General features: G+C 43.4%; 2 protein-coding genes across 2 annotated transcripts in view; one reads left to right on the forward strand and one right to left on the reverse strand.

Annotated features, from left to right (window-relative positions):
* Window positions 1-1,252: 1,252 nt before the first annotated feature.
* On the forward strand, window positions 1,253-2,076 carry LOC103114076 (putative N-acetyltransferase 8B). The gene has a single exon (XM_007523701.2). It carries the CDS (start codon window positions 1,284-1,286, stop codon window positions 1,995-1,997), a length of 714 nt encoding a protein of 237 aa, XP_007523763.2. The 5' UTR covers window positions 1,253-1,283; the 3' UTR covers window positions 1,998-2,076.
* Window positions 2,077-17,098: 15,022 nt separating this feature from the next.
* ALMS1 (ALMS1 centrosome and basal body associated protein) overlaps window positions 17,099-17,735 on the reverse strand; it is a 109,042-nt gene continuing 108,405 nt past the window's right edge. The window contains exon 23 of the mRNA XM_060188426.1: window positions 17,099-17,246. Coding sequence (XP_060044409.1) covers window positions 17,202-17,246 — 45 coding nt within the window. The 3' untranslated portion in view covers window positions 17,099-17,201. The remainder of the gene's footprint in view (window positions 17,247-17,735) is intronic.

Genomic DNA, 17,735 nt, shown 5'->3' on the forward strand with positions numbered 1-17,735 from the left:
TTTGTTCTTTACCTCAGCTGACTGCCAACTCTGTTTCCAAGAGTCTGGAAACAGAGAAGTTCAGTGTAGGCATAGGGGACCAGATTGGGTGACGAGACGTCAAGCGTTGGACAGGGTGGGCGAAGATATCCGCGTATATTGGCACGTCCGGTCGAGCATAGACGTGGAAGAAGAAGAAGAACCAAACACAACCATCCAAAAATATTTGTGTATGCCTATGTTCATAGCAGCACAATTTGTAATAGCCAAAACCTGGAAGCAACCCAGGTGTCCAACAACAGATGAGTGGCTGAGTGAGTTGTGGTATATATATATATATGAATACTAATTAGCTATTAAAAATGATGAATTCACTTTCTTCACCACATCTTAGATGGAGCTTGAATGAATCATGTTAAGTGAGATCAGCAATAAAGAGAAGGAAGAATATGGAATGTTCTCACTCAGACAGAAGTTGAAAAAAAATCTGTGAGATGCCAGGTAAGGCATTTGGATTGTGTCCTGGGTATCAGGGCACAGGGTGAGGGGTGCAGTATGCAGGCTCCTAGAAGCTGTGTGGAGGGGTTGAAGATGGACATCAGGGAGCTCAGAGGTGCCAGGTAGGAGACACAGTGATCCTATATGACTAGGGCATAATGGTATAGGTTGTCCTCAAAAGCACTGCCTCTCCAGTGTCTTTCCCTCTAGGCACTTCCTAGTGATCAAAGAAAAATAGGGTCAGGGCTCTGTCCTAATCCAACTTCTTAACCCGGGGCTTATGTTTGTCTAATGTCCAGGAGTCAGCCAATGAGATGGCCCTACAGGACCTTGTCCCCTGAGGAGGTGCAGACCCTGGTCAGTCTCCCCTGGATGCTGATGAGAGGCTGAGGGCAGAGTGGAGGCTGCTCTGGACACTCAGGCTCCTGTGGCATCAGGTAAGAGGATGTGGGTGGAAGGATAGTGCTTTTAGTGAGGCTGGAGCTGAAGGGTATTTTATTTACTGAATTCCTCTAAATAAACCAGAGCATGGGCTGTTGTTTTACCTTTTTCTAGAGAAGTGAGACTCTGAAATGCACATTTTTTAAAAGCCTAAAAGTGATAAAGTCTCTGAAAATCCACCTACAGGATCTGCTCTATTTATTCTTAGAAAAGGACACAGAGACACCCTGGAGTATTGTCTTTCTCTTTCCTGGGATGTGGTAAAGATGGGATACTGACCTGGCTTTCTGTCTTCACAGAGGGCTTCTGGAGCAGCCTACAGAGAATCCTTTCTTTCTCTTGTGGACCTATTGATTCAAACTCAGATGCCTTCCATGGCTCCTTATCACATCCGCAAATATCAGGAGAGGGATGATGAGTGTGTCCGGGACTTGTACTCCAAGGGGATGGCAGAGCATGTCCCCACTGCCTTCTGCCACATCCTGAAGCTGCCTCGAACCCTTGTGCTCTTGCTTGGAGCCCCCGTCACTGTTTTACTGCTTACTGGCTCCTGGCTACTACCTCTCTTGGTTACCCTGACAGTTTTAACTGCTCTGCTGTTTGTAGCCAAATATCCCTGGATGAATTTAGTAGCTGTGGCTTTTAACACAGACATGTCAGACATCACCAAGAACTATTTCAGTGAGCGTGGCTCCTGCTTCTGGGTGGCAGAGTCTGAGGGGCAGGTGGTGGGCATGGTGGGTGCTCTGCCCATGAAGGACCCAGCCCTGAGGGAGAAGACGTTAGAGCTCCTTCACCTGTGTGTCTCCTCACAGCACCGAGGTCAGGGCATAGCCAAAGCTCTGATCAGGACTGTCCTGCAGTTTGGACAGGACCAGGGCTACAGTGCAGTTGTCCTCGACACCAGCGTGCTACAGCAGTCTGCCCTGGGCCTCTACCAGAGCATGGGCTTCCAGAAAAAGGGCCGGTTCTTCTTTTCCTTCAGCATGAGGCTTGCTGCTATTGATTCTGTGCTATTTCAATACCGCATTCCCTCTGTTCAGGACTCCAAGTTGCTGAGGCAGAGAAAGGACCTGTGATATTTAAATTGTGGATTAGTCAAGATGGGATGGACTCTGCTACTATGCCAGGCAGACCTGAAATCTCATGTGATAGCACAGTAAGGACTGATTGCTCTTCACATCAGAAGCCGTAGGCGAGTGATTCATTCATTCCTTATGAACTGTTTGTTTAATATTCTAGTGTCACTGTATATTGCTAAAAGAAGCAATGCCCAACTAATAATAAACATTTTATTAACTCACAGTATGCGGTAACACTTTATTCTGGGTGTTGTCAATTTTCCTCATTTGGTCTCTGAGTGTCTCCCCAGGAGCTTATACTTTAGTCAGCTCTGAACCCACACCTGGTAATAGAGTGGAGTTCCAGGGTTAGATTTGGTCTAGTGTGGCCTCTCTCAACCTCTCTCTCTCTCTCTCTCTCTCTCTCTACACACACACACACACACACACACACACCCTGTAGTGGAATGACTGAAATCTTGGTGACATAAATAAGCAAACAAATAAATAAGGTTCTTAAAGTATCATAGTTGTCCAGTGATGGGTGACTGACTGGCTTATTCTTTTGCTGACTCAGATATGAGTTTAGATAATTGCAGAGGAGCACAAATAAAGCCGAAACAGTTTACTACTTTTCAAGTTTCTCTGTGTTCAAGTCTGTCTGCTATCATCCCTGGAAAGTTGTGTGTTTGGGGTTGCTGGGAAATTGTGCCGATGCAGTCACATCTGCCATATTGTCCCCTCCGGCTACTGCTAGTTCCCGCAAGAGTTGGGACATTCTCGGAGTGCCTGTTCAGCCATGTTATGCCCTCAGGGCATTGTCTATATCCCCACGATATTTGGAGTGCTATGGTTACTCCTCCCCCCTCCCATTCTCATGAGTTATTATGCTATCCTGGAGTGCTGTGGTTACTCCTCCCCCTTCCCATTCTCGAGAAAGCTGCCCCTATAAAAGCCTTTCTTCTTCTGCACCTCGCTCTCTTGCCAGCGCTTCACTCAGGTGTTTAGACGCAGGAAAGGTTACTGCGTGAGGCGGCCATTTTCGCTACCTCCATGTGGCCCAACCTGCTTCTCTAGCACCCAACTCTGAGGTGTCAGCGCAAATAAAGATTTGTGTTTCCTCTTTGCTCCGGACCCCTCCTCTCTCTCTTCTCCACGGCCCGCGCACAACAACATGGGGTAGGGTGTGGAAAAAGAAAGGGACCTGCTATTTGCGAGCCGAACTCAAAGTCACAAGGAAAACAGGTAGGGAGGAGTGTGGAAGATATGTGAAAAAGATGCAGGCCATCTCTCTCTCTTTGTTTTTGCCCCAGTCTGCTCTGGATCCAAAGTTCTGCTAAAGGCCAAGGAAGCAACTGGGCAAAGACTGAGTATATATCATGGGCAAGAAAGACAGTGATAGGGGGTGCAGGTAGAGTCCTACTGGCCAAGCACCACCCACAGAGACCTAACAAGTCTGAACAGACGCTGAGGAAGAAGAGGAAATAGGATGAGCAGTTACTGGACCTGCCACACCTGGGACCCAATATGCATCTTCAAATGTCCAGAGGCTCTAGCTCTCCAGGGGCCCTCAATATGAGCATCTCTCTCTCTTGAGCCTCTGATGCAGTTGATTAGACCCCCTTGCTGACTGTGCAACACCAAGCACACTTTCTCAGTTACCTCTCCACCAGTGATGGGTGTGCCCTCTCCAGGAACCTCTTTTGAGGTCCTTTAATTTAGAGGCTGAGCCCGTGGAGCTGGTGAATTCCTCAGTGGCCTAGGAAGGCAGGTGCTTGTTGAACCTGGTTCTTATGAAGAAGAGCTATATGTAGGACAAAGTCCACCTTTTATCCAGTGGTCACAGTTACCTACTTTGAAGTTCAGGCTTCCACAACAATAGCCTATCCTACAACCAGGCATTACAACAGGCACATTTCACCAAAATTTTTGTTTTATTGCTCTAAATCATGGACTTCAACCCTCTCAACTCTATTTTACCCATTTTCACTTGCCTTCCTAATCACTTACAGTGTCCTCTCTAGGCCAATACCTACTGCAGTCAGCTGTCTTTATCTCTTCCTCTTCCCTCAGAAAAATGCAATCCAAATGAGTTAAATTGTTCTTTTTTTCATTATTATTATTTTGCCTCCAGAGTTATTGCCGGGGCTCAGTGCCTGCACCATGAATCTACTGCTCCTAGAGACCTTTTTTCCCCCTTTTCGTTGCCCTTGTTGTATTATCATTGTTTTGGTTATTATTGTTGTTGTTGCTGTCGTTGGATAGGACAGAGAGAAATGGAGAGAGGAGGGGAGACAGAGAGGGAGAGAGAAAGATAGGCACCTGCAGACTTGCTTCACCGCCTGTGAAGTGACTCCCCTGCAGGTGGGGCTTAAACCGGGATCCTTACAACAGTCCTTGCGCTTTGCGCCACCTGTGCTTAACCCTCTGCACTAGCACCTGACTCTCTTCATTATTTTAATCAAGATTCTGTTGCCTTCTAGTTGAAGTTTTATTTTCTCCTACTGTTGGTGGGGTGGGCAGTGTCTATGTGTGTTTTTGTTAGAGAGTGAGGGGGAGGGGGTAGGTAGCATAATAATTATGCAAAGAGACTCTCTTTATGCTTGAGGCTCCAAAGTCCTAGCTTCAATCCCCTTCAGTCATAAACCAGAGCTAAACAGTGCTCCAGTAGGGAGAGAGAGAGAGAGAGAGAGAGAGAGAGAGAGACAAGAGGCTAGGAAGAGAGTGGTCAAAGAACTTTCTCTGAAGTGCACTGTAGACTCCATAACACCCAACCAAAAAGAGGTGTGTACTCCTATGTTCATAGCAGCACAATTCATAATAGCTAAAACCTGGAAGCAATTCAGGTGCCCAACAACAGATGAGTGGCTGAGAAAGCTGTGGTATATATACACAATGGAATACTATGCAGCTATCAAGAACAATGAACCCACCTTCTCTGACCCATCTTGGACAGAGCTAGAAGGAATTATGTTAAGTGAGCTAAGTCAGAAAGATAAAGATGAGTATGGGATGATCCCACTCATCAACAGAAGTTGAGTAAGAAGATCTGAAAGGGAAACTAAAAGCAGGACCTGACCAAATTGTAAGTAGGGCACCAAAGTAAAAACCCTGTGGTGAGGGGTAGACATGCAGCTTCCTGGGCCAGTGGGGGGGTGGGAGTGGGTGGGAGGCATGGGTCACAGTCTTTTGGTGGTGGGAATGGTGTTTATGTACACTCCTAGCAAAATGTAGACGTATAAATAACTAGTTAATTAATATGAGAGGGGGAAAATCAATTGTATGTCTCAAAGTTTTTCAAAACATATTTCTTATAGTGGGAACTGTAGGGGGTATGACAAAAGTCAGTTCTGAAGAGACAATACATAAGGTCCCTTTGATAAAAGATATGATATCAATCTTCAGTGGGTGTGATCTGCCGTTTGCTTGGTGTGGGCATCTGCTACCAGTAGACTGATGAGAACCTTTAGTCTGGTAGCTTAGGGTACTTCATATCATTTCTGGAGGGCGACCTGTCAACTCTGGCTACCTGAATGAGACTTCAACACCCACTATGCCCAGCTCCAGACCAACATCATCAAGGCGGCCAATAAACTACTGGTGGAGCTGGTGATAGTGTTTCTTATTTATTAAATCATTTATTAATTATAAATTAATGATTTGCTAAATCATCAATTTATAGTTACTCTGTTTAAACATATGGTAACATTGTGATATATAGTTTAAAATTCTTATTTGCATCATACCATATGTCACATCCTATACAGGAACATATAACATGTATATATAGAACTCTGCATCTCTTACTATATTTGCATACTATACATACATTTATATACAAAATACATGTTATATACCATTCAATGTTTATTTCCTTACAAATGTATTTCTCCTGCCCTTTTCTGTGTATGTGTTATAATTGCTATTTTATTTTATACATACAATGCTGATTCTTTAATACGGATGGGTGCACAGATAATTTTGAACTATATTAAAATACAAGTGTGAAAGGTTAAAGATTAAATATTAGTCAAGGAAATGTCTTTTTTTTTTTTTTTTACTTTGCTCTGTACACCACACCTAGTTCAGGTTTCACATAATAATGAACTTTTATGGCTACTTTTTAATTTTTCACTGACAAGTATTCATGCATTTCACTGTTTATTCTTCACTTTTATTTATTCCCTTTTGTTGCCCTTGATGTTTTACTGTTGTAGTTATTATTGTTGTTGTCATTGTTGGATAGGACAGAGAAAAACGGAGAGAGGAGGGGAAGACAGAGAGAGGGAGAGAAAGATAGCCACCTTCAGACCTGCTTCACCACTTGTGAAGCAACTTCCCTGCAGGTGGGGAGCCAGGGGCTCGAACCGGGATCCTTGTACCGGTCCTTGCACTTTGTGCCACCTGCGTTTAACCCTCTGTGCTACTGCCCGACTCCCTATTCTTTACTTTTAAAATTAGCAATTATCTGCATCCCACAGTGACCTTGGGTCCATACTCCCAGAGGGATAAATAGGAAAGCTATCAAGGGAGGGGTTGGGATAGGAGTTCTGGTGGTGGGAATTGTGTGGAGTTGTACCCCTTATCCTATGGTTTTGTCAGTGTTTCCTTTTTATAAATAAAAGAATATAATAATGTCACCTATTTTTGTGCAGGTGTGGCAAGGAACACACAAGGTGCATATTGCAGTGATGCCCATCACTGTAAGTCAGAATAGCACCTACAAAGGAATTCTTGGCATAAATTGGTACCTCAAACATAGGAATACCATGAATGAATGAATGAATGAATGAATGAATGAATGAATGGTGAGGGAAGTGCAAGGAACTAAAAGGATATCTCCTTCATAGAACAAAGCCACTGTAGGAAGGCACTCCCATGAGAGGATGTGGGTAGGACAGAGCTCTTAGTGAGGCTATAGGCCAGACCTTCATGCCCGCAATCTGGATCATTTCTGGTATCTGGCTCTGATGCCACCTCAACAGTCTCAGACTCTGCAGTAGAGGGAAAAGGCTTTTATTGGAACCCCAGGATTCTTGCAATGCACGGTCCCTGGGAGAGGGAGTCCAGGGAGGGAGTGTGGTCTGGCTGCTGTACTGTGCTGCCCAAAGCACCTGGAAACAGAGCTGGATCCAGGAGTAGAACAGAGAAAGGGTGGAAAGTGGGCACTTTCTTCCTTTCCTCTTTATTTTTTTTTGGGGGGAAGAGTGTTTTTTTGTCTTTTTTTTTAAAGATTTTATTTATTAATTTATGAGAAAGACAGGCGGAGAGAAAGAAACAGCCATCACTCTGGTGGTACATGTGCTCAGACTTAATTTACCTAGTTACCCAGAAAAGATTCAGTGTTTTGTGACTCGACTATGGTTAAACAGCCTGAAAGGCATAAAGCTGCAACTCAACATAGGTCTCTGAGCAGTAACTGAAACTTCTGTGGTTTATTTCCTCTTACAATGGTAGACAGAGACACCCTTGACACCTTCCTGGGTGGTGAGAGAGATGGAACACTGACCTGCCTCCTGCCTTCCTCCAGGGCTTCTGAAACAGCCTGCAGAAACCCTCCCCCTTCTCTCTCCCTCTCCCTCTCATGGGCCTAATGATTCAGACACAGGAGCATCCTGTGGCTCCTTATCACATCCATAAATATCAGAAGAGGGATCAGAGGTATGTCCAGCATTTGTTTTCCAAGGGGATGACAGATCATGTCTTCACCACCTTCAGTCATATCCTGAATCAATAACTAAGCCTTGTGCACTTACTTGGGGTTCCCCTCACTCTATTCTTGCTTATCAGTTCTTGGCTCCTGAACCTGTTGGCCAGCTTTGCCCTCTTAAGCTGTCTTGAGGTCTCTTGCCAAAGATACCTTCACTCACTTTACTTTTTTTTTTTTTTTTTAACTGGAGCACTGCTTGGCTCTGGCTTATGTGCAGAACCTGGGACTTTGGAGCCTCAGGCATGAGAGTCTCTTAGCATGTCATTATGCCTTCACTCACTTTATAGACATGACTTTGTACATGGACTTGCCAGACATCTCCACGAACCAGGCTCTTGCTTCTGGGTGGCAGAGTCTGAGAGGCAGGTGGTGAGCATGGTGGGTATTCTTCCCATGGAGGAGGCACCCTTGAGAGAGGAACAGCTAGAACTGCATCATCTGTGTGTATCCTCACAGCACTGAGGTCAGAGAACAGCCAAAGGTCTAGTCAGAACCAGGGCTACAGTGCCGTTGTCTTCAGCATCAGCATGTTGCAGCACTCTGCCCGGGCCTCTACCACAGCGCAGGCTTCCAGAAGACCCACCACTAATCCTTGATAGGAGAGAGGAAACTCATGTGTCAGCCCAACGTGGTATGACTGAGGTCCTAGTGACAATGAACAAGTACATAAAGTTTTTATTTAAGTCACAGGTGGCTTCATAGGTGACTTTTTTTTTTTTTATTGTTGTTGCTGCTGGATAGGACAGAGAGAAATGGAGAGAAGAGAGGAAGACAGAGAGGAGGAGAGAAAGATAAGACACCTGCAGACCTGCTTCACCACTTTTGAAGCAACTCCCCTACAGGTGGAGAGCTGGGGGCTCGAACCGGGATCCTTGTGCTTTGCACTATATGCACTTAACCCAGGGTGCTACTGCCCAGCCCGATTTATTCTTTTGCAGCAAGCTGACCATGACATGTTTTCGGGTGATTGCAGAGGAACAAAAAGTAAAGTAGAAGCAGGAGACTACTCTCCAAGTCTCTGGGTGTTCATGGCTGCTATCATCCCTGACTACATGTGTAGGGGGAGCTCAGGTTAAGGGAGTCTTGATTTAGTGATATGGCCTGAGGGTACTTGGTAAACAGCCATGAAGAAGCGTGGAAGATCATGTGAGAAAAATGGGGTCAATGATGCCCTCAACCAGTCTGGAACCAAGCAGGTCACCTATTGAAAGAGGGCTTTTATCATGGACCAGATGACAGAGGGTGTAAGAGAATCTTATTGGCCCAAGAGAGCCACATGGAAGATAACACATTTGAACAGAGACCAAGGAAGAAAAAGAGGATGATTAGTTCATAGACCTACCACACCTGGGACCCAGCCTGTGAATGTTGTTCCTGGGACATGAGCACTTCAACCTTCTCTGATACAAAGGCTGATCAGAGCTAGGTCCCTTGCTGGTTGTGCCCATAGGAAGCCAGGAAGCTCTTTCTAGATCCTCCAACTTAGAAGTAGAGCTCCTGAAGCTGGTGAATCACCTGATGACCCTGGAAGTCAGGTGCCTATTCAGTCTGGTTCTTAGGAAACACAGGTGTACTGTGCTGCCTCTGTCCTCTGTTGTGCACTCTTTCAGGCAGCCAAGATCCTTTTCTGCAAATAGACATTATAACAGACATATTTCACCTTTGTGGAGACCTTTCTTTTTTTCGTTTTAAATATTTATTATTTATTCCCTTTTGTTGCCTGTGTTGTTTTATTGTTGTAGTTATGATTGATGTCGTTGTTGTTGGATAGGACAGAGAGAAATGGAGAGAGGAGGGGAAGACAGAGAGGGAGACAAAGATAGACACCTGCAGACCTACTTCACCGCTTGTGAAGTGATTCCCTGCAGGTGGGGAGCCGGGGACTGGAACCAGGATCCTTAAGCCAGTCCTTGCGCTTAACCCGCTGCGCTACCGCCCGACTCCCCCTGTGGAGACCTTTCAAATATTTTTATGAATACTAAAAAACTTTGTTTTATTGCCCAAGACCATGGGCTTATACTCTCAACTCCGTTTCACCTGCTGAGAGCTACCAGTGCGGTCACACAAAATGCACTCGGTAGGCTGCTACCTACTTCAGGTTGCTGCCTGACCTTCTTCCCATGCTCTCAGAAAAACTACCACCCAAATAGTCATGAAAAATGTGTTCCTTGCTCCATGACTTCAAACAAGTTTCCGTTGCTTCCTAGGTCATGGTTGCAGTTTCTTTCAGCACCTCAGAATCACCACAAAAAGCATTTTCCAGTGGTCTCTGGCATTGCTGAAAGAAACACTAGGACCAGATTTCATAGAATGGAGCTGGCATCTTGTCTAGAAGTGTGTGTGTGTGTGTGTGTGTGTGTGTGTGTGTGTGTGTGTGTGTGTGTGTGTGTTGCTATCACCTTCTTTGCCAGGATGAGAAGACATCCACAGGCAAGACATCCTCTCATCGGGTTCTAGTTCCTTCCCCTGAAATTAAAGGTACTCAGAGGATAAGGAGGGAAGGTGCTTTGGGTAAAGAAAAGCCCCATTCTCAGTTTCACAACATTTTTTATATATTCTTTATTTATTTATTGAATGGAGAAAGCCAGAAATCAAGAGGGGGTGATAGAAAGACATTACTTCAACATTACTTCACCACTCACAAAGATTTCCCCCTGCAGGCAGGGGCAGGGAGCTTGAACCTAGGTCCTTGTGCATGGTAACATGTGCATTCAACCAGGTGCACCACCACCATCCCTAATATTTTTTCAATCTAGCTTTATGTTGTTGAGTTAATGTGGTTTAAGATGATAAATGGTCTAGAAATGCAATTTCTAGAGCCCAGAAGCCTCCATACTAATGGACATCTAATCTTTGACAAAGGGGTCCAGACTATTAAATGAGGAGTCTCTTCAACAAGTGGTGTTGGAAAAATGGGGCTGAAACAGGCAGAAGAATGAAACTGAACCATTATATTTCACCAAACACAAAAGTAAATTCCAGGGGGCCGGGTGGTGGTGCACCTGGTTGAGTGCACATGTTACACTGTGCAAGGACCCAGGTTTGAGTCCCTGGTCCTCACCTGCAGGGGGAAAACTTCACAAGTGGTGAAGCAGGGCTGCAGGTGTCTCTCTATCTTCCTCTCCATCCCCCCCTTCCCTCTAGATTTCTGGCTGTCTCTATCTAATAAATAAATAAAGATAATTAAAAAAAATAAGTAAATTCCAAATGGATCAAGGACTTGAATGTTAGACTAGAAACTATCAAATACTTAGAGGAAAACACTGGCAGAACCCTTTTCCATCTAAATTTTAAAGGCACCTTCAATGATACGAATCCAATTACAAAGATAACTAAATAAAAAATAAACTAATGGGACTATATCAAATTAAAAAGCTTCTGCACAGCAAAAGAAACCACCACCCAGAGAACTCACACAAGATGGGAGAAGATCTTTACATGCTATACGTCAGACAACAGGCTAATAATCAAAATATATAAAGAGCTCACAAAACTCAGCAACAAGCAAACAAATCACCCCACCCCAAAACAGGGAGAGGATATGAACAGACTAGTCTCCATAGGAGAGATCTAAAAGGCCAATAAACATATGAAAAATGTTCCAAATCACTGATTGTCAGAGAAATGCAAATAAAGACAACAATGAGATACCACTTCACTTCTGTGAGAATGACATACATCAGAAAAGGTAATAGCAGCAAATGCTGGAGAGGTTGTGGGGTCAAAGGAACCCTCCTGCAATGCTGGTGGGAGTGTAAATTAGTCCAGTCTCTGTGGAGAACAGTCTGGAGACTCTCAGAAGGCTAGAAATGGACCTACCCTATGGCCCCACAATTCCTCTCCTGGGGATATATCCTAAGGAACCCAACACACCCATCCAAAAAGATTTGTGTATACCTATGTTCTTAGCAGCACAATTTGGAATAGCCAAAACCTGGAAGCAACCCAGGTGTCCAACAACAGATGAGTGGCTGAGCAAATTGTGGTATATATACACAATAGAATATTACTCAGCTATTAAAAATAGTGATTTCACCGTTTTCAGCCCATCTTGGATGAAGCTTGAAGAAATCATGTTAAGTGAGATAAGTCAGGAACAGAAAGATAAATATGGGATGATCTCACTCTCAGGCAGAAGTTGAAAAATAAGATCAGAAAAGACAACACAAGTAGAACCTGAACTGGAGTTGGTGTATTGCACCAAAGTAAAAGACTCTGGGGTTTATGGGGGGTAGGGTTCAGGTCCTGGAACAGGATGGCAGAGAAGGACCTAGTGGGGGTTGAACTGTTATGTGGAAAAATTAGAAATGTTACATATGTACAAACTATTTTACTGTTGACTGTAAACCAGTATGACGTTATGACCATGGATATTTGCCAACTCTATTTTCATTGTTAGTGGAGCTTTAAGTAGTTTTCTCTTGAATGATTCAGGTAAGGGGATAGGCGAAGGTAGGTAGCATCATGGTTATGCAAAGAGCCTTTCATGCCTGAGGCTCCAACGTCCCAGGTTCAATCCCCTGCACCACCATAAGCCAAAACCGATCAGTACTCTGGTAAAAAACAAACAAGCAAACAAACAAAAACAGACAAGGAGCCTAAAACTGTACTAGGGAATGTGTCTGTGAACTTAGGGAAATTTTCTGGCTCAAAATAGTGGGTCATAGGTAACTACAAGTTAACCATGCACCAGCTCCGAGAGATAGGAAGCTTTATGGTCTAGGAGACAGTTCACTGGTAGAATACACAATTTACCACGTAGCCAGAATTCAAGCCCCAGGAGCAACATGAAGCACTATGGTTGGCATCAGGGGAAGCTTCATGAGCAGTGCTGTGCTGTGCTGTTTTTTCTCCCAAATTAAAAAGGAAAAAGAAAAGTGTCTGCTAAGAATAGCAGAATATCACAGATGTGAAACTCCAGTGTCAAGATAAAGTTTTGTGTGAAATTTAAAACCAAAATGTAGAAATTCCAAAGAAATGATCTAGGTATTTAGGTAGCTGAGGGGGTGGGGGCTGTGATCATTTAATGAGTAAGGGTTTTCTTTCAAGTTGATGAATGTTTTGAGCTGGTATGAGATGCTGTTGCACAAGTCTATGCCGAATGCAACTGAATTTTACACTTAAAAATAGTTCAGCATGTGAAATTCAGCTTTTGAAAATGAGGGGGGTAGAACCCAAAAAAAGATAATCTAACTCCCCCAAAAAAGCACAGAGAAGATGTGGAGAGGCTTTTATGTGGAGAGTCACCACCCTTCTGCGGGCGGATATGTGTGTGTGTGTTTGTTTGACAGAGATAAGGGAGGACGGAATTAGGGCTGTTTCCAAGATAGGAATCAGCACAACTCATCCTCTATTCCATCCCCCTCTACTACTGGATACTGGATCCCCACCCCACATCACCCTCACACCTTCCTCCTTCCGGAACCCAGGATCTGCTTATTGCTGATATTCTTAATCAGGATGCAAAGTTGTATCATGACTGGCAACTATGGCAATGGGCTATTCAGGAATTTTAACTTTGGAATAATGAACTATAGTATATAGACCAAATTCTCAATGAGAACCTGTACTGTAGTGAGCAGAGACGTCTAGTATAGTCTGGAAATGATCAAAGTAGTTTAGCAAAAGGAAAGTGCATGAAACTATTTGAAGGGAATTTTGAAGTTTTCCCACACTCCAATATCCTTAGTTATTAAATTGATTACTTGATTTACAACTAAATCAGTCCCCCTACTTGTCTTTCTTGTAGATATCTACAAGATATAACAGTAAACCACTGTGATAAGATTTGTTTGTTCATTTTGGAGGCCAAGAGGCAGAGTGAAATGTTGCAACCCCTGAGCAATGCCACTTCATAACCTGCAAAGTTATAATAAGGACATTCTTTTTTTGGGGGGGAGGTGTGTGGGTGGGTCATTGCTGATGACTTCAGGTCAACTTTTTTCAGATGTAAAGACAGAGACAACACCAAAACTTACTCCAATGTGTGGACCAGGTTTGATCTTGGGTCACATGTATGGCAAAATAGGCACACTATTCAGATGCCAGTCCAAAAAGGACACTCTTAATATGGAAACCATCAGAGTTAAGTGAAATCCTAAAGCAATGGAATCTTGGAGATATACTGGAAGAGCTCTTCATAGCACAGAAGTGATTCATCTACAAAGGTACAGCAGTAACACCACATCTAAAAGCACTTGATGGGGGCCAGGCAGTGGCACATCTAATTGCGGGTACAATAGGCAAGAACCTGGGTTCAAGCCTTCAGTCCCTATCTGCAGGGGAAAAGCTTCATGAGGTTTTTAATGATAACTAAGTATGATGGTCCTTAGGTGCTGCTGCTATTTAAACTAGATTTTTTTTTTTTTTTTTGATAGAAACACAGACAGTGAGGTAGAGCAAAAGAAACTACAGCACTGGTTCACATTCTTTCAATGTAGCAGGGGCCAGGCTTGGCCCTAGGTCTCACACATGGCAAAGTAGTACATTATCCAAGTGAGCCATTTTGCCATCCTGTACTTTGATGCTTTTAAAGCAAAGCAATTGAGGAGAAGAACCAAAGTCCCATTAAAGTTTTATCAACATTTATTGGAATTCCTCTATAGCAATAACAACTGCAGGTAACTTGCATGTAATGGATATGAATGAGTAAGTTAAATTGGGCACAGTAAGCAGAGAATGAGATTAGACCTGTTATACTATACTCCTGGTTTCTTGATGAGATTATATTCAACTAATGTCAAAATGGTCTTGTACTATAATTATAGAATTTAAAGTTTCAGTAGGACACCAAAGTAAAAACCCTGTGCCTGTGGTGAGTGGGAGGGTGGACATGCAGCTTCCTGGGCCGGTGGGGGGGCCAGTAGATGGGTGAGATGGGACACAATCTTTTGGTGATGGGAATGGTGTTTATGTACACACCTATTAAATTGTAGTCATATAAATCACTATTTAATTAATATGAGAGGGGGAAAATTGATTGTATGTCTAACAGAGGGACTTTTCAAAGTTAACCCAATTACCAAATAATGTGATGATAACATTAACTATCCATTGTCTTTTTGAACCCTAAGACAGCAGGAACCTCACATTTCCACTATAGGCCTAAACTTCCCCCATTCCTGGGACCCTAGGGTAGGGCCCACTTTCCCGTATGCTTCTCCCAATTCTTATCAAATAACATTGCATCCAATGATTGCAACCTAATCAACACAACGAGTGCCACCCCAGCATGCTTCACTTCAGACTGTGTCCAGAGACTTCAGGTATGGAATGACAACCCTTCAGCTTCATCACTCGGGTGAGACCTTTCCTTTCATAGTATTCTCTAATTCCATCCCAGTTGGTTCACTTTCTAACAAAATCCCCAAACCTAGATATAGACCAGGTTCCAGGAGACAGAGCATATGTTCACAGGTGTCCATAAACTAGGGCAAATATATACCTGAAAGCAGTAGTACACTAGAGTTTGCAGTGAGTACCCCCCAACACTTCATCTCCACTATTCCAACCTTTGGGTTTGGCTTTGTATGTTAACTCTCTTTTCAGCCACCAGGTTCCAGATGCCATCAGGATGCCGGCCAGGCTTCCCTGGACTGAAGACCCCACCAATGCATCCTGGAGCTCAGTTTCCCCAGAGACTCACCCTACTAGGGAAAGAGAGAGGCAGACTGGGAGTATGGATCAATCAGTCAACGCCCATGTTCAGCGGGGAAGCAATTACAGAAGCCAGACCTTCCACCTTCTGCAACCCACAATGACCCTGGGTCCAAGCTCCCAGAGGGATAGAGAATGGGAAAGCTATCAGGGGAGAGGATGGGATATGGAGATTGGGTGGCGGGAATTGTGTGGAGTTGTACCCCCCCATCCTATGATTTTGTTAATGTCTCCTTTCTTAAATAAATTAATTAATTAAAAAAAAAGAATTTAAAGTTTCTGTTATGAGGGCTGGGTGGTAGTGCATCTGGTTAAGCACACATGCTAAGGGCCTGGGTCCAACCCCAGTCCCCACTTGCAGTGGGGAAGCTTCACCACTAGTGAAGCAGTACTGTAGGGACTTCTGTTTCCCGCTCTATCCCTTCCTCCCCTCCCTCTCAATTTCTCTCTGTCCTATCAAGTAATAAAATAAATTTAAAATTAAAAAAATCTGTTATTAACTTGGCATTGAATTAAGTACTTTGTAGGTATTATCACATTTCAGAAATGGCTGGTTATAAACATTGGTTCTCATAAATGTTCTGCAGTTTTACTCCTTATGACACCATCTCCCCAGACAATAACCTGAGTCCACCTGCATATTAGCTGTCAGGCTCAGGCAAAAACTGGTAAAGTCATGGGTCCCTTGGAATATACCTAAAATAAACCAAGTAGCTTTTTCTTAAAAGGAGACCTCAAATCTTCATTTGCAATATTCTTGCCTTTCAGTTCATGATTAGTCAACAATTTGTCCTGCTTTATATCTTAACTATTTTTCAGCCAACAGTTCCAGATGCTACTATGATGCCAACTTGACTTCCCTAGGCAGATGATCCCACCATGTGCCTTGGAGCCCTGCCTCCCCAGATGCCTACTCCACTAGGGGGAGAGAGAGAGAGGCAGGCTAGGAGTATGGATGGACCTGCCAACACCCACGTGGAGAAGCAATTACAGAAGCCAGAACTTCCACCTTCTGCTCCCCCACAATGATCCTGAGTTCACACTCCCAGAGGGATAAAGAACAGGGAAGCTATCAAGGGAGGGGTCTGGGGATGGGCACTGTGTGGAAAGGTACCTCTCTTATCCTATGGTCTTGTCAATATCAATATTTCCATTTTATAAATAAAAATTTAAATAAACAAACAAAAAAAGAAAGTGAATGAGAAATCCAACAGAGAAGACCAATGATTTCTCTCTGCCTACAAAACCAATTCCTAGGACAGTTGGAATGAAGCAAGAGGCAGCTGCCCTTCCAAGGTACCTATGTCTGCTGGGAGTCTCTAGGCATTGCTGATGGTTAAACTAACAAAGACTTCCTCCTCCACAGAACCCACGACAGGTCTCTTACTGTGTCATGCTGTGTCACTACAGAAAGGCCACATTTGATTCTCACAGTCCATTTCCCTTGACTGATGCTTTTAGATGAGACTCCCCACTCAATCAGAGTAGAATAGCAGTATATCTCCTGATGGAAAAGAAATAACCCTCTGCTGCTTTACTTCACTGTAAGTTAACCAGAAGTTATTTATTTTCTAGAAGTATAAAAACATATAAAAAAACAGACTCACTCCAGGCAAGAAATAAGAAATAATACCATCTTAACAAATAACCCCAGGGACAAGGCCACTGTGATAGGTATTACTACCAAACCATTAATAGTCTTGACACCACTCTGCCCCAGACTTTGTAGAAGTGACTACTTTTAAATCACGCATGGGTGAAGAGTACATTTTATTAAAACAGACTCATAAAAGTTAGAATTGTGCTTCTCTGGGTTCAGAAAATATAATTCCAAGGCTCAGAGGAAAATAATTTTGTCAGTTCCAGGGAACTTTTCTCCCCAAAAGTTGATTAGTCACTTTCTGTGGAAGAAAAGAGAGAAGTTAGACACTCTGAGTTACAGACAGTTGCTCCTTACCCAAGACATATCACTAAATAAATCAGTGTGGTTCTGCCCAAATCTTGTTTTATCTTCCTCAGCTACAAGAACAATGGCAATTATGAAGAAAGAAAAAAGCTCTGAATGCTTCATCAAAGATAACCTATTGATATAATCAATACCTATTATTTTCTATAGATAATCTACAGTCCTGATAGTCTAAGATATCCATCAGTTCACAGATGTACCAAGCATAATGAGAGGCCCAGCCTCATGGTGCCAATATAGCACACTGGCCTGGATTCTGAGGTGTGAAGTAACTGTCCAACTTCACATCAGTCAAATATATCTCCCCTTTTGCTTTCTAATTTTTCAGACTTTGTTGGGGATAATGTGAGGGGTTTGGGAAGAAAACAAGAACAATGAAGAATATTAGCATTTTTAGCTCTGAAGTTAGTCTGGTTTCTAAGGG

This window comes from Erinaceus europaeus, chromosome 3, assembly GCF_950295315.1.
Source record: "Erinaceus europaeus chromosome 3, mEriEur2.1, whole genome shotgun sequence".
Classification (NCBI taxonomy): domain Eukaryota; kingdom Metazoa; phylum Chordata; class Mammalia; order Eulipotyphla; family Erinaceidae; genus Erinaceus; species Erinaceus europaeus.

Coding starts and splice junctions, on each gene's coding strand:
- LOC103114076 (XM_007523701.2), top strand. CDS start 1,284: ATGCCTTCCATGGCTCCTTATCACATCCGCAAATATCAGGAGAGGGAT.